This window comes from Oncorhynchus gorbuscha, linkage group LG24, assembly GCF_021184085.1.
Source record: "Oncorhynchus gorbuscha isolate QuinsamMale2020 ecotype Even-year linkage group LG24, OgorEven_v1.0, whole genome shotgun sequence".
NCBI lineage: Eukaryota > Metazoa > Chordata > Actinopteri > Salmoniformes > Salmonidae > Oncorhynchus > Oncorhynchus gorbuscha.
This window is the reverse complement of record NC_060196.1, coordinates 33808453-33833179: the sequence shown is the minus strand read 5'-3', so window position 1 is coordinate 33833179 and position 24727 is coordinate 33808453. Positions and strand designations below refer to the sequence as shown.

General features: G+C 44.4%; 1 protein-coding gene across 1 annotated transcript; it reads left to right on the top strand.

Moving 5' to 3' along the window:
* Window positions 1-1784: 1784 nt before the first annotated feature.
* On the top strand, window positions 1785-23851 carry LOC124012226 (mucin-5AC-like; the record flags this gene model as incomplete). Its single annotated transcript, XM_046325702.1, has 7 exons — window positions 1785-1985; window positions 3916-4065; window positions 4522-4566; window positions 4597-4747; window positions 18665-19203; window positions 22755-23202; window positions 23646-23851. Coding segments are annotated over exons 1-7 (1740 nt in total), but the record flags the coding sequence as incomplete, so codon positions are not given.
* Window positions 23852-24727: the final 876 nt, after the last annotated feature.

Below are 24727 nucleotides of genomic sequence, written 5' to 3'. Positions count from 1 at the left end.
CTGACACCACACTCCGAGAGCCCTCACCTCCTCCCTGTAGGCCGTCTTATCGTTGTTGGTAATCAAGCTTGATGATTGAGTTAGAGGCATGCATGGCCACGCAGTTGTGGGTGACAGGGAGTACAGGAGAGGGCTCAGAACGCAACCCTGTGGGGCCCCAGTGTTGAGGATTAGCGGGGTGGAGATGTTGTTACCTACCCCCATCACCTAGGAGTGGCCCGTCAGGATGTCCTGTACCCAGTTGCAAGTGTACTGTTAGATAGAGGCGCGTGACCAGTAAGCTAGCTACAGTTTGTTTTCCCCCTGTATTGAACACAGATCATCCCGTCTTCAATTTTATTGATTATTTACGTTGAAAAATACCTAAAGTTATATTACAAAAGTAGTTTGAAATGTTTTGGCAAAGTTTACAGGTAACGGTAAGATATTTTGTAGTCACGTTGCGCAAGTTGGAACCGGTGTTTTTCTGGATCAAACGCACCAAATAATGGACATTTTGGATATATATCGCCGGAATTAATCGAACAAAAGGACCATTTGTGATGTTTATGGGACATATTGTCCCACAAAAGAAGCTCGTCAAAGGTAAGGCATGAATTTGATTTTGATTTATGAGTTATGTGTCGCGACTGAAGGGTTAAAATATGCTTTTCTCTCTTTGTTACGGAGGTGCTATCCTCAGATAATAGCATCGTTTGTTTTCGCCGAAAAGCCTTTTTGAAATCTGACATGTTGGCTGGATTCACAAGTGTAGTTTTAAATTGGTATCTTACATGTGTGGTTCATAAAAGTTTGTTTTTTATAGTAATTTATTTGAATTTAGGGAGCAGGTCAATACAACACTCACATATAAAGTGAATCGATTGAGTGCTCTACGATAATGATGGCTGGTCAACGACCCTCTGATGATTTGTTGAGAGCCCCGAGATAAAATTACAAAGGTATTTTACAGCCAAGATACACCCATTTCAGTCTACATGACGAACAACAGATGTATGGAATGGGTCACAAGGTTAAGATTTGTATGAAAGATATTTGTAATTCACAGCAGACAGTATCTGATGTAAAAACAGTTATCTTTGTGTAGAGACCTAGATCTGTCCCTGGGGTCATCTCTCATTGGTACAATATAGAACAGAAACATTAACTCATGCTCTGGATTGCGGTCTCTTTTGGTTTTATCACCAAAAGGCATCGTGAATCTCCTGTCAGTGTTATCTCCCAAAGGCCCACTTTCAGTTCACACAGACACAATAGTTCTAAGAACCCCCTATTCTGTGGTGGCAGGGTAGCCTAGTGGTTAGAGCGTTTGACTAGTAACCGGAAGGTTGCAAGTTCAAACCCCAAGGTACAAATCATCATGTCATTCTGCCCCTGAACAGGAAGTTAACCCACTGTTCCTAGGCCTTCATTGAAAATAATAATTTGTTCTTAACTGACTTGCCTGGTTAAATAATTATGTTGCATAAAACAACCATTTGATGCAATATTAGTATTATAACATAATCTTGCAATTTTGCTCTCACAATAGTCTACTTCATCAAGCTGATGTCTGGGAGGGCTCACCTGGGCTACTGCAATATGGAAACAACAGCCAGCGATGTGTGTGAGTCAGGAGGGGTTTGTGGGAGAGGTGAGGAAGGTTTTTGATGCCCCGTTGTCCAGGAGAGAAGCTGTCCGGAAACTAATTCAGCTCTGGCAGGACGCTCGCAGTGGCCTACTATGCAGTGGATTTCCGCACGTTGGCAGCGGAGAGTGCGTGGAACCAGGAAGCACTGCTCGACATGTTCCTTCATGGCGTCTTGGAGGTGGTTAAGGACAAGCTTGCTGCTCAGGAGTTACCCACGGGTCTTAACTCCCTCATCGCTTTGACCATCTGCATCGATGGGCGATTGCGGGAACGACAGATGGAGAGGAAATTCAATTTCCTCGCAAGTCCAGGGATTCCACCTCGCCTCCGATTTCAGATCCTGAGATTTCAGGAAGTCAGAAATCTGAGATTGTATGTATTCACCAATGAAATCCCCTTGAGATATGAATGATGTTGCACTGCCTAGGGGTTCCACTAGATGTCAACCATCAATAGAAAATATAATGAGGCTTCTATGTTGTTGTGGGAGTGAATGAGAGCAGAATATATATCAGATGTCCATCAAGCAGCCATTTTGTGATTGCGCTTTTTCCTCATGGTAGTCACTTGCGTTCCATTGCTCACGAAGACAAGAAGAAATACTCTGGTTGGAACTTTATTGAAGCTATATGGAAAAATAAAAGCATCCTAATGATTGATTCTGTACTTAGTTTGAAATGTTTCTTTGACCGGTACTATCACTTTTTAAAGTTTTTGTCCGATATAATGCTGACCAGAAATAGCGTTTGGATATGTATACCAAACACGCTAACAAAAGAAGGTATTTGGACATAAATAACGGACATTTTCGAACAAAACAAACATTTATTGTGGACCTGGGATTCCTGGAGTGCTTTCTGATGTAGATCATCAAAGGTAAGGGAATATGTATCATGTAATTTTTTGTTTATGTTGACGCCATCTTTGCGGCTGTGGTGTTTTTGCTTTTGAGCGCCGTCTCAGGTTATTGCATGCTTTACTTTTTCCGTAAAGTTATTTTGAAATCTGACACAGCGGTTGCATTAAGGAGAGGTATAATTCCATGTGTATAACTTGTATATTCATCAACATTTATGATGACTATTTTTGTAAATTGTTGTGGCTCTCTGCAAAATCACCAGATGTTTTGGAACTACTGAACATAACGTGCCAATGTAAACTCAGATGTTTGGATATAAATATCAACTTTATCAAACAAAACATGCATGTATTGTGTAACATGAAGTCCTATGAGTGTCATCTGATGAAGATAATTTGAGGTTAGTGATTAATTTTAGGTTTTTGTGAATGCTATATTTTGCTGGAAAATGGCTGTGTTTATTGTGGTTTGGTGGAGACCTAACATAATCGTTTGTAGTGCTTTCGCTGAAAAGCCTATTTGAAATCGGTCACTTGGGTGGATTAACAACGATAATAGCATTAAAATGATATAAGACACATGTATGTTTTAGGAATTGTAATAATGAGATTTCTATGGTTTGAATTTGGCGCCCTCTATTTTCACTGGTAGTTGTCATATCGATTCCAATATTGGGATTGCAGCCATAACAGGTTTAAGCTACATCCCAGCACCTTCTTCTCCCACTGCCTCAATGCCAGGGAGAGGAATTACGATGTGGGGAATCGGGAGCTTCTTGCGGTAAAGTTGGCATTGGAGGAATGGAGGCACTAGCTAGACAGGGCGGAACATCTGTTCATTGTGTGGACCGACCACAAAAACCTGGAGTATCTCCTTTACTGCCAAGAGCCTTAACTTCAGTTAAGCGAGATGGGCCATGCTGTTTACCCGGTTCAACTTTTACTTCTTCTACCAGCCAGGGTCCGAGAACATCAAGCCGGGTTGCCCTGTCTCGGCTGTGTGCCTGACGCTGTCCGCTCCTCGGTCCTGGAGTGGGCCTATTCACCCGGGCTCTCGTTAGACCCTGGCCTTTGTGCGACAACACTTTTGGTGGCCTACTATGGTTCCGGATGTTGTTGCATTTGTCGCCGCCTGCACAGTCTGTGCACAGAACCAGACTCCTCAGCAAGCTCATGCTGGTCTTCAACAACTGCCTGTCCCTCACCGTCCCATATATCCCTGGATTTCTTCACGGGTCTCCACCTGTCTGAGGGCAACACTGCAGTGTGGTCGATCAGTTTTCAAAAGCGGCCCACATTCCTCTTTCCAAACTATCCTTGGCCTAGGAGACAGCCCAGTTTATGGTGCAGCACGTCTTCCAGATCCAAGGAATCGTGGTGGACATGGTCTCCAACCGGGTCTGCGGTTCTCGTCCCGGTTCTGGAAGGCGTTCTGCACACTCATTGGGTCGTCGGCCAGTCTGTCCTCCGGAGTCCACCCACAGTCCAACGGCCAGTCGGAGCAAGCCAACCAGGACGTGGAGAGAACCTTTCGCTACCTAGCCTCTGACAACCCTACCACCTGGAGTCAGCAACTGGTATGGGTTGAGTAAGCTCGCCACACACTTCCTTGCTCTGCCACGGGTCTATCGCCCTTCGAGTGTGCCCTGGGATACCAGCATCTTCTCTTCCACGAGCAATAGGAGGTGGTCAGCAATCCCTTTGGCCAAATGTTCATCCCCCGCTGTCGCCATACCTGGAAGAGAGCCCAGCCCACTCTTTTGAAGACCACTTCCAGGTATAGGTGTCAAGCGGATCGCCACAGGACCCCTGCTCCACACTTTCGGCTCGGGCAGAAGGTATGGCTCTCCACCCGAACCTGCACCTCTTGGTGGAGTTCTGTAAACTTTCCCCCTGTTACATTGGCCCATTCCCCATCTCTAGAGTCATTAGCCCAACTGCTGTTTGTATTTTGATACCCCTCCTTATTCACCGTACTCCCTTGTGTCTAGAGTTAAAACCATGTCTCACAGTCCTTTGTCTTCTGTTTCCAGGCCCACCCCTCCTCCCGTGTCATCGATGGCCATCCAGCGTACACAGTGAGACGCTTCCTGAGTGTTTGACCACAGGGCAGCGGTTTCCAGTATCTGGTTGACTGGGAGGGTTATATCCCGGAGGAGAGGTGCGGGGTCCCGGCTAGAGACAACCTGGACCCAGCCCTCATCGCCGACTTCCACCGCCGGCACCCCGGTAGGACGCCAGGTGACGCCCCTAGTGGGGGTATGTCACACCCTGGTCTGTTTCACCTGTCTTTGTGATTGACTCCACCCCCCCTCCAGATGTCACCCATCTTCCCATTATCCCCTGTGTATTGATACCTACTTTTTCATTTTTCTCTGTTGCCAGTTTGTCAAGTCAACCAGCGTTTCTGTCTCAGCTCCTGCTTTTCCCAGTCTCGCTTTTTCTCGCCCTCCTGGTTTTGACCCTTGCCTGCCCTGACACTGAGACCGCCTGCTTGACCACTCTGCCTGCCCCTAACCCCGAGCCTGCCTCCCGTCCGGTACAGTTGCCCCGCCTCTTGTTTACTGACCTCTGCCTGCCTTGACCTGTCTATTGCCTGCCTTTGTTGGATTATTAAACCATTTTTTAATTGGACGTCTGCATCTGAGTCTTACCTTCATACCTGATAAGTGTTTTCATTTTAAAAATTATATCTAATGTATGTTAAGTTGAAAACGATTATGTTTTATGATCACTATCGATGTTGACATGTTATATGATAGTGTTACAGAGTTGTGTCATGTATTTACAATTGTATGGACATTTGCAAAATGTGTATGTTGCGTTATGCTAAAGGCTACGGTAGCTAACTAACCTTGAACTTTCTTTGCTAATGAGGCAAGTCATCTCGTGAAGAGAAACTGTTATTTCATGTTACTCAGATTGCTTGGTGGGTTTTCAGTGGTTCTGATGTTTTCACAGTGTTTATATATTTGCAGGTACGTGCTCCCAAATTATATGGAAAAATTACATACATTTAAACTTTTGTTCACAATTCCTGACATTTAATCCTAGTAAAAATTCCCTGTCTTAGGTCAGTTATGATCACTACTTTAATTTAAGAATGTGAAATGTCAGAATAATAGTAGAGAGAATGATTTATTTGAGCTTTCCCAGTGAGTCAGAAGTTTACATACCCTCAATTAGTATTTGGTAGCTTTGCCTTTAAATTGTTTAACTTGCGTCAAACATTTCACCCAATACTTTTGGTCCCTTCCTCCTGACAAATCTGTTGTAACAGTCAGGTTTGTAGGCTTACTTGCTCGCACACGCTTTTTCAGTTCTGCCCACAAATGTTCTATAGGATTGAGGTCAGGGCTTTGTGAATGCTTACCATTTCAACTTGTCAGTGATACATCAATGATGTCTCTCTTGCTGCTGGTGATTCTCTGATCCGGCTTTACGCAGACAACACTATTCTGTATACTTCTGGCCCTTCTTTGGACACTGTGTTAACTAACCTCCAGACGAGCTTCAATGCCATACAACTCTCCTTCCGAGGCCTCCAACTGCTCTTAAATGCAAGAAAAACTAAATGCATGCTTTTCAACCGATCACTGCCTGCACCTGTCCGCCCGTCCAGCATCAATACTCTGGACGGGTTCTGATTTGTTCTGAATATGTGGACAACTACAAATACCTAAGTGTCTGGCTAGACTGTAAACTCTCCTTCCAGACTCACATTAGCATCTCCAATCCAAAATTAAATCTAGAATCGGCTTCCTATTTCGCAACAAAGCATCCTTCACTCATGCTGCCTGTCATGTTCATCGTATACATAATGAGCGGACCAAGGCTCAGCGTGAGTAGAGATCCACATATTTATTAAAGTGAACCTTCAAAAAACAACAAAGAATAAACGAACGTGAAGTGCGTAGCACACATAGCACTAAACCATAACGAAACAATATCCCACAAATGCAGGTGGGAAAAGGACCACACTAAATATGATCATCAGCAGCCTCCAATTGGGAACCATACTCACACCAACATAGAAATTCAAGACTAGAACACCCCCTAGTCACGCTCTGACCTATTAGGGCGTGACACTGCCAAACATACCCTCGTAAAATTGACCATCCTACCGATCCTCGACTTCGGCGATGTCATCTATAAAATAGCCTCCAACACTACTAAACAAATTGGATGCAGTCTATCACAGTGCCATCCGTTTTGTCATCAAAGCCCCATATACTACCCACCACTGCGACCTGTATGCTCTCGTTGGCTGGCCCTCGCTTCATACTCGTCACCAAACCCACTGGCTCCCGATCATCTACAAGTCTTTACTAGGTAAAACCCCGCCTTATCTCAGCTCTCTGGTCACCATAGCATCACCCAACCGTAGCACGAGCTCCAGCAGGTATATCTCACTGGTCACCCCCAAAGCCAATTCCTCCTTTGGCCGCCTCTCCTTTCAGTTCTCAGCTACCAATGACTGGAACAAACTGCAAAAATCACTGAAGCTGGAGACTCATATCTCCCTCACTAGCTTTAAGCACCAGCTGTCAGAGCAGCTCACAGTTCATTGCACCTGTACATAGCCCGTCTGTAAACAGCCCATACAACTACCTCATCACCATACTGTATTTATTTATTTGTCTTGTTTCTTTGCACCCCAGTATCTCTACTTGCACATGAATCTTCTGCACATCTACCATTCCAGTGTTTAATTGCTATATACTTCGCTACCATGGCCTATTTATTGCCTTACCTCTCTTATCTTACCTCATTTGCAGTCACTGTATATAGACTTTTGTTTTTTTCTACTGTATTATTGACTGTATGTTTGTTTATTGCATGTGTAACTGCTTTGCTTTATCTCGGCCATGTCGCAGTTGTAAATGAGAACTTGTTCTCAACTTGCCTACCTGGTTAAATAAAGGTGGAATAAATCAAATAAAAATGTGTATGCCGAGGAAATTTATGCTTTCCACCTTCTCGACTGCGGTCCCATTGATATGGATAGGGGGGTACTCCCTCTGCCTTTTCCTGAAGTCCACGATCAGAAGGAGTCATAAGATGAGCACTCCTCTGTAACCATGCTATAAATGTAGTAATGTATCAAATGTATAATATACATATAAATTTACCGTTTCTAAAATTATTACAATTCTAACCAAAGTGTTGTTCAACTTTGATGGAAATTGTGAGGTGAGTTTGCAATTGTGTTGTGTATGTATTTGCAGAATAGACCGTGAAAGAGAACAGCACTGTATCCTTTGTCAATGAGCCATATGAGAGCCATAACACTTCCAGAAACATAAAAAAATTGAACATAGGCTATAATCTCTCAGACACCCAGTGCATCCACAAGGGATCCCAAGCTTCGCCACAGTTGTGAATGAATCGGATGCAGCAGAGAAGACGAAAAATGACAGACCTCAATTACAACCAGTCAAATGTTCTTACATTGTAACTATGAGTTGTTACGGTCAACTACAATACTTGTTACAGTGTAATTACACTGTAATGAGGGCCCCTTAAAAGGAAGTGTTACAAAATTAATTAATTGTACAAAAATGTTGTAATTTCTAAACAGTTCAAATGATATGGGTGATAATACCCTCAAATTAAAGGTGACAATCTGCACTAACCTGATAGTCATTATATCATTTGAAATCCAAAGTGCTGGAGCACAGAGCCAAAACAACTAAATGTTCACTGTCCCAATACTTTTGAGCTCACCGTATAGACTCGGTCCAAATACTTTGAAAATAAAGTCTTACATGTCTGAATTGATGAAAACCAGCATTCAAAGTTTTCAAAGGGCCATTATGTACCATTATGTAGAGTGCAGCGCTTGCAATGCCAGGGTTGTGTGTTTGGTTCCCTCAGGAATCAGCCACACAAAAATGTATGCATGCTCTACTGTATGTTGCTTTCGATAAAAGCATCTACTAAATGACATTATAAACTAAGCACTAATGCCATTTACCATGTTATACCATGGCATTCAAACATAAAACAAGGAGGATGTTCCTTGTTATGGATGTAGAGGTATGTTCAATAGAACAGATTCTAAAAGAAACTCAAACACCTTTAAATGTCATACGGGACGTCAGGGAGACGTCAGAGAGTAATACAACTCTTTTAAAAAACATGCCATCTTCTGATGTGTCATCGAATGACAAACCTGACCAGTGTTTAATCAAGCATGTTTAGGGTGTGACTTGTCAGAGAACAGTGGAGTTATTGGTGGAGAGCAACACCCAAGACAACAATAAATCATCAGAAACATGAAATCACAGTTCAAAGAATGTTAAGTGCAAGACTAAGTTGTACAATTCACATCTGATAAAAATAAGTTGTTATGATTGGGTCAATGCAAATTGTTAGTTGGGATGTGTGCCAAAAAATACTGGTCAAAACACTGACAACCGAGACTACTTACCAACATGCTCTGACTGGGGATTTTGCTCTCTGCAAGATGACAATAGATTTCCTCTAAACGGAATACACTTCTACCAGTACATGTGTTAGTTAAGTTTATGGCAAGTATCCGTCGTATAAGCAGGATGGACGTTTTATGAATATAATCCACTTCACAGAGGTGTAAAGGCATGCATCTGCACAATTTTGATAGTACAATAGTTTAAATAAAGGTTATAAATGCACCTGACTGGTTAAGTTTTAGGGAATATCCTGTATATCCTGTATATCCTGTATATATTCTATATTTGTATTAGATTCTGAAACCAATTTTGGCCAGGCTAAAGTTGTAAAATCTTTTCACATTGTTGAGCCGCACTGTCCCAGCACTGTCTCTGTGAAAATCACACCTTTGAAGATAAACATACTCTCTAAAACCTCTGTTGTGTTTACACCTAGCAAGTATAACTGAAAATCACACAAATATATCCAGGGCAACAGTCCTTATTAGTCAAGAAGTCGTGAGACAGTAACAATTAGACATGTTAAGTTAATGTTTAACATTAACATACCAACAGAGGACATTCTTCGTCAAGTGGAACTTTCTGTTCAAGAGAAACCAACTCCTGAGCCTAAAGTTGGTCCAAAGAGCAGCAGCGTGAGCATCAGAGCACAGAACCTCAGCACCTTCCTGTTTCTCCTCCTCAGTCCAACTCTCCATTTCCTTTGATTTACAGCAAAGAAATTGGTCATTGTTGTAAGGGTTGTCGTCGGTGGAAGAAGGTGAGGACCAAGGTGCAGTGTTGAAAGTGTTCATGTCTTTTTTAATAAACAAACTGAACACTCGAACGAAACAATAAATGACGTGAACAAAACGAAACAGTACCGTGTGGCCCAAACGGAAACAAACACCCACAAACCAAAAGTGAAACCCAGGCTACCTAAGTATGATTCTAAATCAGGGACAACAATTGACAGCTGCCTCTGATTGAGAACCATACTAGGCCGAACTCAAAAACCCACATAGAAAAACAAACATAAACTGCCCACCCCAACTCACGCCCTGACCATACTAAAACACAGACAAAACAAAGGAACTAAGGACAGAATGTGACAATTGTACTGCTTATGAGACTGTTGACAAGTACTAAGTGGTAAACTGCTTAAATAATGAAATACTGTCTTTAAATAAATAAATAATTCAGCCACAAGATACAGATTTATATTAATTTCTCCAAATATATGAACTGTGAAGTCCAAAAAATAAAGGGTATGTCGCACACCAAAAAAATTGAAGTTCAGAAATTCCTTTAGTTTTTAAAAATGCATTTTCCCCCTTGCTTTTCAGCAGGCACACACGAACGGTTAGATGTCAACATTCTTCAGTGTAAGTAATCATTGTTAAATTATTTGAGCATCTGGAAAAAATTGCCATACAAATATATTATTTGTATTAATTCATTCATGAAGCCCAACTCCCCATAAAACCAGAAATCAGGAATCCAATATGATCATTGTCATTGTGACCCTCAATCATAGTTACCAGCTGATCACATTGTATCTCAACATCTTTTTTTGTTAGAGATTCATAAACTGAATCTACCTTCAAAAGAAACAGATATGATACGTAAAAGGATATGTGAAGTAGCAGGTGTGTGAGTGGTGGACTGTTAAATAGAAAAAAGCTGATTGCTTACTTTAGGCCTGTGACTAAATAAAATGAATGGCTCAAAAGTTAAGTTGATTAATTGCAATGAAGCAAGTTTCTGGCTATAGAAAATGTATATTGTCACCTGACCAATTTTCAATACAATAAGTAATTGGGGATAACAACACTGCTATTTTACTCTCAAACAGATAGACCTGGCCTTCTTTTTCCCCTCCCTTATTTCAGACAATCTTTTGTCTCTCCCCAAACATTTTGTCAGAACACATAACCAGTTTTCCATACCACGTCAGTCATTGGGGGAAAAATGAAAGCATTATTAACCAAAATACAACTCACATGCATTCCTCTGCTCGTCCATTGTCCCATCCATTGTCCCTCCCTTTTTTCATCATCTTTATCTTATTGTCTTTTGCGACTGCGAAAATATTACATCACCTGAAAGACAAACAACTTGTGGCGTCATACCAGCCCTATAATAATATAAATAGCAACTAGAAATGCATTGGCATTACAGTATGCATATGAACAGTTCACTTGTAAGCTTGAAATGGCTAACATAACTAGACAGACAATGAGATTTTAAAGTAGATATAAGCTAGATATTGTGATTGTTTATTGTTATTAACTAAGACCTCCTCAATTGATATTTGGAGACATTACAGAAAACGGAGGCTGGCACTGAAGTGTTTGCTGTAGGTAAGTAATAACATTTACTGTATAATGGAATATATACATGGACAAGCTTTGATTTAAAACAAACATTTATTTGCTCACAGTAAAAAACATAGAAATACAAACAAATATTACGAGGTAAAATGTTCTTATAAATAAGGATCAAAATCCAACATTGATCATGTAAGCAAAAGCATTGAAACTATGAAGATTATGATTAATATGTATGTGTTATATGTGAACACCGTTACACTTTTGCTAAATTACAACTTCTATTCTGCCACTGAATATGTATAGGATTCAGAGTGAATTGTTGGCAGACGATTTGAAAACCTGTAATTACTTTCTCTTTTATGAAGTAATGGTTACATGATTTACAGTGCATTCAAAAAGTATTTATACCCCTTGACTTATTCCACACTTTGCTGTGTTATAGCCTAATTTACATAAGCATTCACACCCCTGAGTAAATACTTTGTAGTAGCACCTTTGGCAGCGATTACAGCTTTGAGTCTTTCTGGGTAAGTCAGTAAGAGCTTTCCACACCTGGATTGTGCAACATTGTTCTATATATTATTATTTTGAAAATTATTCGAGCTCTGTCCAATTAGTTATTGATTATTGCTAGACAACCATTTTTAGGCCTTGCCATACATTTCCAAGTATATTTAAGTCAAAACTGTAACTTGGCGGCTCAGAAACATTAACTGTCTCTTTGGTAAGCAACTCCACTGTAGATTTGTCCTTGTGTTTTAGATTATTGTGTTGATGAAAGGTGAATTCATCTCCCAGTATCTGGTGGAGAGTCGACTGAACCAGGTCCTCCTCTAGGATTTTGGCTGTGCTTAGTTCCAGTCCGATTTTTAAAAATCTTGAATATCTCCCCATTCCTTAACAATTACAAGCATACCCATAACATGATGCAGCCACCATTATGCTTGAAAATATGGAGAGTGGTACTCAGTAGTGTGTTGTTTTGGATTTGCCCCACACATAACAATTAGTATTCAGGACAAAAAATGAATTTGCTTTGCCACATTTTATTTTTGTATTATTACTTTAGTGACTTGTTGCATACAGGATACCTGCTTTGGAATATTTGTATTCTATACAGACTTTCTTCTTTTCCCTCTGTCAATTAGGTTAGTATTGTGGAGTATCTGCAATGTTGTTGATCCTGCCTCAGTTTTTCCCTATCACAGCCAACAATCCCTGTAGTTGTTTTAAAGTCTCCATTGTCCTCATGGTGATATCCCTGAGCGGTTTCCCTCCTCTCCGTCAACTGAGTCAGGAAGGAAGACTGTATCACCATCCAAAGTATAATTAAAACGTCAACATGATAAAAAGGATATTCAATGTCTGCATTTTTATTTTTGTACCAATAAGTGCCCTTCTTTGCAAGGCATAGGAACACATTCCCAGTCTTTGTGGTTTAATCTGTGTTTGAAATTCACTGCTTGACTGAGGGACCTTACAGATATTTGTATGTGTGGGGTACATAGAGGAAGTAGTCATTCAAAAATCATGTTAAAGACTATTATTGCACACATAGTGAGTCCGTGCAACTTATTTGACTTGTAAAGCATATTTCAGGATTGGCATAACAAAGAGGTTGAATACTTATTTACTCAAGCAATTTACAGCTTTTCATTTTTAATGAATTTGTCAAATAAAATCCTAAAAATAGAATTCCAATTTGGCATTATGGGGTATTATGTGTAGGCCAGTGACAAAATCCATTTTAAATTCAGGCTGTAACACAACAAAATGTGGAAAAAGTAAAGAGGTGTGACTACTTTCTGAAGGCAGTGTAAGTGATGTCCATTCATCCGCATGATGGATGGATGTGCAATCCTTTCAAAATAATGAATTAGCCTTACAGTATTGCTATATGTGAGAGAATATTACATATAATTATTTATCATCCTGTCTTCTTTATAAGAATACAATAACATGTAGCTATGTCTTGTGCTGTCATAATGAATGACATAAACATGACTCCCATCTTCAATTTATCATCTTTCCCTTTGAAAAAATATGGAAATTGGATTTGTCAGCTGTATTATAGCATATGCTTTTTAGGCAGTAAAAGGCAGATTTCTCTTGTAAAAATACAACACTAACATGGGTTTTACTATATTATTTGATGTATTATGTATTATATAAAAAAAGACAACTTTTTGATGAACTACACCCATTGCATTCACAGAATATGTATACGTAGGATTCAGAGTGAACTGCTGGTCGCTGGCAGACTGTTCGAACACTTGAAATGACTTCCTCTTTTATGAAGTAACATGAGGTGTTAAAATTGAAGTGATGCAGTAAATGGATGATTTCTCATAGAAAAAATGCAATGCTAATCTGGATTTACTGCATCATTTCACTAATGTGTATAAATCCATGTTTACACACAATTGCAAAGCTTCCGTATTTTGTTTAATAATTTTTTTTATTCTATTCTACACAAGTTAATCCATGAAAAAGTATCGAAAACTTTTATTCACTGAGATGTCTTGAATGCATAATTATTTACACCTCTTAGTCAGGCACACTTAAATGTGTTCAAGTGCATATATTTCCTTACCAAGTTACACATTACATTGAATGGAATCCACCGTTGCACATTAAGAGTGGTTCATATGACCTGTCAAAAACATTTATATTTTTCTTCCTATTCAGAAAACAACTGTATCAAAATGAAGACACATGAACTGAAAGCTACTTTTATCACCATGGGTATGTATTACACTCAATGTCATTCCGTGTTCTTGTTTCTAACTCAGTTTTTACAAATTGCCTACCTGTGTATTAATCCTGTGTATTAATCCTGAATCAAAATATTAACAACCAAAAAGGCAAGACGAGACCATATACATTTAGATAATGTAATTATAATAATGAGCAATGATGTACATATTCTTTGCATATTATGTTCCTGTACAATGTATAGGATTATTTCCAAATATATTTATTTTGACATTTCATGGGGGCAATTTTACATTTTGCCTAGTCTACTGTCAAATGTCTCACCTCGATTAAATACGTTTCCAAAATATAAAAAAGGAAAATGACTCAATTGTAAGCGGTAAACATTATCACACTGCTGTAACCTCTATTACTTGAATTAATACTGTAATGAAAAATGTGCCATCTTGAAAACAAACATAGAATACAACTCAAGTGTACTAATATCAATATGGTATTAGACAATCAAGGGATTTATTTCATACTTGAATTTGTGTGGCTGCAAATTATAATTATTTATTGAATATGAAGATATGAAACCTGCACCATGCTGATGAAGGGTAATCTTGGAAATATTGTTATTATGCACCACAAAACACCTTAACCATTCATCTTAAAAATTGCAGTGTTGTTTTGCTGGATTACACATGGAGATTCGACCACAACTGCAGCTACTTCTTCAACCACAACAGCAGCACCTTCTACAACTGTAGCTCCTACCACCACTATGACTGTAGCAACTACTACGACCACCACAACTGGTCCTACTGCTACAAGCACAACTTCAGATCCTAATACAACAGTTGCTCTTACAAGCACTACAGCAGCTGAACCTACAACAACTGTAGGTCCTACTACAACAACTGTAGCTACTAAAACAGCTACAACAACTGCTACAACTGAAGCTCAGACAACAACCACACCTTCCACGACAGCTATAACTGAAGCTACGACAACAACCACACCGACTACGACAGCTACAACTGAAGCTCTTATGACCACCACAACAGCAACACCTGCAATGACAACTGCAGCTCCTATGACAACTGTATCTCTTTTTACCACTACAACTGCAGAACCTACTACAGCTCCTTCTACAACTGTAGCCCCTACTACAGCCACAACACCTTCGACAACTTCTGCAACTCTTACTACAACAGCTGTAGATAGTACAACAACTACAACTGGAGCACCTGCTACAGAAACTACAATTGCACCTACTACAACCACACCTGCAGCACCTACTACAGCAAATGCAGCTCCTATGACCACTATGACTGCAGCAACTACTACGACAAACTCAAATGCACTTACTGCTACAACCACAACTGCAGATCCTACTACAACATTAGTTGTAGTTTCAAGCACTACAGCAGCTGAACCTGCAAAAACTGTAGGTCCTACTACAACAACTGTAGCTCCTAAAACAGCTACAACTGCAGCAACTACTACAACTGAAGCTACGACAACAACCACACCTTCCACTACAGCTACAACTGACGCTCCGACAACAACCACACCTACTACGACAGCTACAACTGAAGCTCCTACGACCACTACAACGACAACTGCAGCTTATGCGACAACTGGAGCACCTACTACGACAACTGCAGCACCTACTACGACCACTGCAGCGCCTACTACGACAACTGTAGCTCCCACAACAACTACTCCTGCAGTTCCTACGACAACTGCAGCTACTACGACAACTGCAGCACCTACTACGACAACTGCAGCACCTACTACGACCACTGCAGCGCCTACTACGACAACTGTAGCTCCCACAACAACTACTTCTGCAGTTCCTACGACAACTGCAGCACCTACGACAACTGGAACACCTACTACTACAACTGCAGCACCTACTACGACCACTGCAGCGCCTACTACGACAACTGTAGCTCCCACAACAACTACTCCTGCAGTTTCTACGACAACTGCAGCTACTTCGACAACTGCAGCACTTACGACAACTGGAGCACCTACTACGACCACTGCAGCCCCTACTACGACAACTGTAGCTCCCACAACAACTACTCCTGCAGTTTCTACAACAACTGCAGCTACTACGACAATTGCAGCACCTACGACAACTGGAGCACCTACTACGACAACTGCAGCACCTACTACGACCACTGCAGCGCCTACTACGACAACTGTAGCTCCCACAACAACTACTTCTGCAGTTCCTACAACAACTGCAGCTACTACGACAACTGCAGCACCTACGACAACTGGAGCACCTTCTACGACAACTGCAGCACCTACTACGACCACTGACAACTGTAGCTCCCACAACAACTACTTCTTCAGTTCCTACGACAACTGCAGCTACTACGACAACTGCAGCACCTACTACGACCACTGCACCACCTACGACAACTGGAGCACCTACTACGACAACTGAAGCACCTACTACGACCACGGCAGCACCTACTACGACAACTGTAGCTCCCACAACAACTACTCCTGCAGTTCCTATGACAACTGCAGCTAAACAGCTACAACTGCAGCACCTACGACAACTGGAGCACCTACTACGACAACTGCAGCACGTACTATGACAACTGCAGCACCTACTACGACCACTGCAGCGCCTAGTACGACAACTGTAGCTCCTAAAACAGCTACAACTGCAGCAACTACTACAACTGAAGCTACGACAACAACCACACCTTCCACTACAGCTACAACTGACGCTCCGACAACAACCACACCTACTACGACAGCTACAACTGAAGCTCCTACGACCACTACAACGGCAACTGCAGCTTCTGCGACAACTGGAGCACCTACTACGACAACTGCAGCACCTACTACGACCACTGCAGAGCCTACTACGACAACTGTAGCTCCCACAACAACTACTTCTTCAGTTCCTACGACAACTGCAGCTACTACGACAACTGCAGCACCTACGACAACTGGAGCACCTACTACGACAACTGCAGCACCTACTACGACCACTGCAGCGCCTACTACGACAACTGTAGCTCCCACAACAACTACTTCCGCAGTTCCTACGACAACTGCAGCACCTACGACAACTGCACCTACTACGACAACTGCAGCACCTACTAACTGACACCTACTACTGCTGCAGCACCTACTACGACAACTGTAGCTCCCACAACAACTACTCCTGCAGTTCCTATGACAACTGCAGCTACTACGACAACTGCAGCACCTACTACGACCACTGCAGCACCTACTACGACAACTGCAGCTCCCACAACATCTACTCCTGCAGTTCCTACGACAACTGCAGCTACTACGCTACAACTGCAGCACCTACAACTGGACTACGACAACTGCTGCACCTACTACGACCACTGCAGCGCCTACTACAACAACTGTAGCTTCCACAACAACTACTTCTGCAGTTCCTACAACTGACAACTGCAGCTTCTACGACAACTGGAGCACCTCCGACACACACTGCAGCACCTACTACGACCACTGCAGCCCCTACTACGACAACTGTAGCTCCCACAACAACTACTCCTGCAGTTTCTACGACAACTGCAGCTACTACGACAACTGCAGCTACTACGACAACTGCAGCTACTACGACAATTGCAGCACCTACGACAACTGGAGCACCTACTACGACAACTGCAGCACCTACTACGACCACTGCAGCCCCTACTACGACAACTGTAGCTCCCACAACAACTACTTCTGCAGTTCCTACGACAACTGCAGCTACTACGACAACTGCAGCACCTACGACAACTGGAGCACCTGCACGACAACTGCAGCACCTACTGCAGCACCCACTACGACCACTGCAGCGCCTACTACGACAACTGTAGCTCCCACAACATCTACTCCTGCAGTTCCTACGACAACTGCAGCTACTACGACAACTGCAGCACCTACGACAACTGCAGCACCTACTATGACAACTGGAGCACCTACTACGACAACTGCAGCACCTACTACAACCACTGCAGCGCCTACTACGACAACTGCAGCTCCCACGACAACTGGAGCAGTTCCTACGACAACTGCAGCTACTACGACAACTGCAGCACCTACTACGACCACTGCAGCGCCTACTACGACAACTGTAGCTCCCACAACAACTACTTCTTCAGTTCCTACGACAACTGCAGCTACTACGACAACTGGAGCACCTACTACGACAACTGCAGCACCTACTACGACCACTGCAGCGCCTACTACGACAACTGTAGCTCCCACAACAACTACTTCTTCAGTTCCTATGACAACTGCAGCTACTACGACAACTGGAGCACCTACTACGACCACTGCAGCGCCTACTACGACAACTGTAGCTCCCACAACAACTACTCCTGCAGTTTCTACGACAACTGCAGCACTACTGCAGCACCTACGACAACTGGAGCACCTACTACGACAACTGCAGCACCTACTACAACCACTGCAGCGCCTACTACAACAACTGTAGCTCCCACAACAACTACTCCTGCAGTTCCTACGACAACTGCAGCTACTACGACAACTGAAGCTACACCTACAACAACTGCAGCACCTACTACGACAACTGAAGCACCTACTAGTTCCTACGACAACTGCAGCACCTACGACAACTGGAGCACCTACTACAACAACTGCAGCACCTACTACGACCACTGCAGCGCCTACTACGACAACTGTAGCTCCCACAAAAACAGTTCTACAACTGACAGCTCCGACAACTGGAACACCTACTACTACAGCACCTACAACTGCAGCTCCTACGACCACTACAACGACAACTGCAGCTTCTGCGACAACTGGAGGACCTACTACGACAACTGCAGCACCTACTACGACCACTGCAGCCCCTACTACGACAACTGTAGCTCCCACAACAACTACTTCTGCAGTTCCTACGACAACTGCAGCTACTACGACAACTGCAGCACCTACGACAACTGGAGCACCTACGACAACTGCAGCACCTACTACGACCACTGCAGCGCCTACTACGACAACTGTAGCTCCCACAACAACTACTTCTGCAGTTCCTACGACAACTGCAGCTACTACGACAACTGCAGCACCTACGACAACTGGAGCACCTACGACAACTGCAGCACCTACTACGACCACTGCAGCGCCTACTACGACAACTGTAGCTCCCACAACAACTACTTCTGCAGTTCCTACGACAACTGCAGCTACTACGACAACTGCAGCACCTACGACAACTGCAGCACCTACGACAACTGGAGCACCTACTACGACAACTGCAGCACCTACTACGACCACTGCAGCGCCTAGTACGACAACTGCAGCTCCTAAAACAGCTACAACTGCAGCAACTACTACAACTGAAGCTACTACAACAACCACACCTTCCACTACTACAACTGATGCTCCGACAACAACCACACCTTCTACTACAGCTACAACTGAAGCTCCGACAACAACACACCTACTACGACAACTGCAGCTTCTGCGACAACTGGAGCACCTACTACAACAACTGCAGCACCTACTACGACCACTGCAGCTCCTACTACGACAACTGTAGCTCCCACAACAACTACTTCTTCAGTTCCTATGACAACTGCAGCACCTACGACAACTGGAGCACCTACTACGACAACTGCAGCACCTACTACGACCACTGCAGCGCCTACTACGACAACTGTAGCTCCCACAACAACTACTTCTGCAGTTCCTACGACAACTGCAGCTACTACGACAACTGCAGCACCTACGACAACTGGAGCACCTACTACGACAACTGCAACACCTACTACGACCACTGCAGCGCCTAGTACGGCAACTGTAGATCCTAAAACAGCTACATCTGCAGCAACTACTACAACTGAAGCTACGACAACAACCACACCTTCCACTACAGTTACAACTGACGCTCCGACAACAACCACACCTACTAATGCAGCTACAACTGAAGCTCCTACGACCACTGCACAACGACAACTGCAGCTTCTGCGACAACTGGAGCACCTACTACGTTAACTGCAGCACCTACTACGACCACTGCAGTGCCTACTACGACAAATGTAGCTCCCACAACAACTACTCCTGCAGTTCCTACGACAACTGCAGCTACTACGACAACTGCAGCACCTACGACAACTGGAGCACCTACGACAACTGCAGCACCTACTACGACCACTGCAGCGCCTACTATGACAACTGTAACTACCACAACAACTACTCCTGCAGTTCCTACGACAACTGCAGCTACTACGACAACTGCAGCACCTACAACAACTGCACACCTTCCAACTGGAGCACCTACAACTGACAACTGCAGCACCTACTACGACCACTGCAGCGCCAACTACGACAACTGTAGCTCCCAAAACAACTGCTCCTGCAGTTCCTACGACAACTGCAGCTACTACGACAACTGGAGCACCTACTACGACCACTGCAGCGCCTACTACGACAACTGTAGCTCCCACAACAACTACTTCTTCAGTTCCTACGACTACGAAACTGCAGCACCTACGACAACTGGAGCACCTACTACGACAACTGCAGCACCTACTACGACCACTGCAGCGCCTACTACGACAACTGTAGCTCCCACAACAACTACTTCTTCAGTTCCTATGACAACTGCAGCTACTACGACAACTGGAGCACCTACTACGACAACTGCAGCACCTACTACGACCACTGCAGCGCCTACTACGACAACTGTAGCTCCCACAACAACTACTTCTGCAGTTCCTATGACAAATGCAGCTACTACGACAACTGCAGCACCTACGACAACTGCAGCACCTACTACGACCACTGCAGCCCCTACTACGACAACTGCTCCCAGCTCCCACAACAAGCTACTCCTGCAGTTTCTACGACAACTGCAGCACCTACTATGACCAACTGGAGCACCTACTACGACAACTGCAGCTCCCACACAACCACTTCTGCAGTGCCTACTACAACAACTGCAGCTCCCAACTGGAACACCTACTCCTGCAGTTCCTACTACGACAACTGCAGCTACCTACGACAACTGAAGCTACTACAACAATTGCAGCACCTACGACAACTGAAGCACCTAGTTCCTACGACAACTGCAGCACCTACGACAACTGGAGCACCTACTACAACAACTGCAACACCTACTACGACCACTGCAGCGCCTAGTACGACAATTGTAGTTCCTAAAACAGCTACAACTGCAGCTACTACAACTGACGCTCCGACAACCACACCTACTACGACAGCTACAACTGAAGCTCCTAGCTCCCACCACTACAACGACAACTGCAGCTTCTGCAGCACCTACGACAACTGGAGGACCTACTACGACAACTGCAGCACCTACTACGACCACTGCAGTGCCTACCACGACAACTGTAGCTCCCACAACAACTACTTCTGCAGTTCCTACGACAACTGCAGCTACTACGACAACTGCAGCACCTACGACAACTGGAGCACCTACGACAACTGCAGCACCTACTACGACCACTGCAGCGCCTACTACGACAACTGTAGCTCCCACAACAACTACTTCTGCAGTTCCTACGACAACTGCAGCTACTACGACAACTGCAGCACCTACGACAACTGCAGCACCTACGACAACTGGAGCACCTACTACGACAACTGCAGCACCTACTACGACCACTGCAGCGCCCTAGTACGACAACTGTAGCTCCTAAAACAGCTACAACTGCAGCAACTACTACAACTGAAGCTACGACAACAACCACACCTTCCACTACAGCTACAACTGATGCTCCGACAACAACCACATCTACTACGACAGCTACAACTGAAGCTCCTACGACCACTACTACGACAACTGCAGCTTCTGCGACAACTGGAGCACCTACTACAACAACTGCAGCACCTACTACGACCACTGCAGCTCCTACTATGACAACTGTAGCTCCCACAACAACTACTTCTTCAGTTCCTACACAACTGCAGCTACTACGACAACTGGAGCACCTACTACGACAACTGCAGCACCTACTACGACCACTGCAGCGCCTACTACGACAACTGTAGCTCCCACAACAACTACTTCTGCAGTTCCTACGACAACTGCAGCTACCTACGACAACTGCAGCACCTACGACAACTGCAGCACCTACAACTGTAACTGGAGCACCTACTACGACAACTGCAGCACCTACTACGACCACTGCAGCGCCTACTACGACAACTGTAGCTCCCACAACAACTACTCCTTCAGTTCCTACGACAACTGCAGCTACTACGACAACTGCAGCACCTACGACAACTGGAGCACCTACTTCGACAACTGCAGCACCTACTACGACAACTGCAGCTACTACGACAACTGGAGCACCTACTACGACAACTGCAGCACCTACTACGACCACTGCAGCGCCTACTACGACAACTGTAGCTCCCACAACAACTACTTCTTCAGTTCCTACGACAACTGCAGCTACTACGACAACTGGAGCACCTACTACGACAACTGCAGCACCTACTACGACCACTGCAGCGCCTACTACGACAACTGTAGCTCCCACAACAACTACTTCTGCAGTTCCTACGACAACTGCAGCTACTACGACAACTGCAGCACCTATGACAACTGGAGCACCTACTACGACAACTGCAGCACCTACTACGACCACTGCAGCGCCTACTACGACAACTGTAGCTCCCACAACAACTACTCCTGCAGTTCCTACGACAACTGCAGCTACTACGACAACTGCACCACCTACGACAACTGCAGCACCTACACCTACTACGACAACTGCAGCTACCCACAACAACTACAACTGCAGTTCTACGACAACTGGAGCACCTACTACGACAACTGCAGCACCTACTACGACCACTGCAGCGCCTACTACGACAACTGTAGCTCCCACAACAACTACTCCTGCAGTTCCTACGACAACTGCAGCTACTACGACAACTGCAGCACCTACTACGACAACTGCAGCACCTACTACGACCACTGCAGCGCCTACTACGACAACTGTAGCTCCCACAACAACTACTTCTGCAGTTCCTACGACAACTGCAGCTACTACAACAACTGCAGCACCTACGACAACTGCAGCACCTACGACAACTGGAGCACCTACTACGACAACTGCAGCACCTACTACAACCACTGCAGCGCCTACTACGACAACTGTAGCTCCCACAACAACTACTCCTGCAGTTCCTACGACAACTGCAGCTACTACGACAACTGCAGCACCTACGACAACTGCAGCACCTACTACGACCACTGCAGCCCCTACTACGACAACTGTAGCTCCCACAACAACTACTCCTGCAGTTTCTACGACAACTGCAGCACCTACGACAACTGGAGCACCTACTACGACAACTGCAGCACCTACTACAACCACTGCAGTGCCTACTACAACAACTGCAGCTCCCACAACAACTACTCCTGCAGTTCCTACGACAACTGCAGCTACTACGACAACTGAGCTACCACAACAATTTCAGCACCTACGACAACTGAAGCACCTACTACGACAACTGCAGCACCTACGACAACTGGAGCACCTACGACAACTGCAGCACCTACTACGACCACTGCAGCGCCTACTACGACAACTGTAGCTCCCACAACAACTACTTCTGCAGTTCCTACGACAACTGCAGCTACTACGACAACTGCAGCACCTACGACAACTGCAGCACCTACGACAACTGGAGCACCTACTACGACAACTGCAGCACCTACTACGACCACTGCAGCGCCTACTACGACAACTGTAGCTCCTAAAACAGCTACAACTGCAGCAACTACTACAACTGAAGCTACGACAACAACCACACCTTCCACTACAGCTACAACTGATGCTCCGACAACAACCACATCTACTACGACAGCTACAACTGAAGCTCCTACGACCACTACTACGACAACTGCAGCTTCTACGACAACTGGAGCACCTACTACAACAACTGCAGCACCTACTACGACCACTGCAGCTCCTACTATGACAACTGTAGCTCCCACAACAACTACTTCTTCAGTTCCTATGACAACTGCAGCTACTACGACAACTGGAGCACCTACTACGACAACTGCAGCACCTACTACGACCACTGCAGCGCCTACTACGACAACTGTAGCTCCCACAACAACTACTTCTGCAGTTCCTACGACAACTGCAGCTACTACGACAACTGCAGCACCTACGACAACTGCAGCACCTACGACAACTGGAGCACCTACTACGACAACTGCAGCACCTACTACGACCACTGCAGCGCCTACTACGACAACTGTAGCTCCCACAACAACTACTCCTTCAGTTCCTACGACAACTGCAGCTACTACGACAACTGCAGCACCTACGACAACTGGAGCACCTACTACGACAACTGCAGCACCTACTACGACAACTTCAGCTACTACGACAACTGGAGCACCTACTACGACAACTGCAGCACCTACTACGACCACTGCAGCGCCTACTACGACAACTGTAGCTCCCACAACAACTACTTCTTCAGTTCCTACGACAACTGCAGCTACTGCGACAACTGGAGCACCTACTACGACAACTGCAGCACCTACTACGACCACTGCAGCACCTACTACGACAACTGTAGCTCCCACAACAACTACTTCTGCAGTTCCTACGACAACTGCAGCTACTACGACAACTGCAGCACCTATGACAACTGGAGCACCTACTACGACAACTGCAGCACCTACTACGACCACTGCAGCGCCTACTACGACAACTGTAGCTCCCACAACAACTACTCCTGCAGTTCCTACGACAACTGCAGCTACTACGACAACTGCA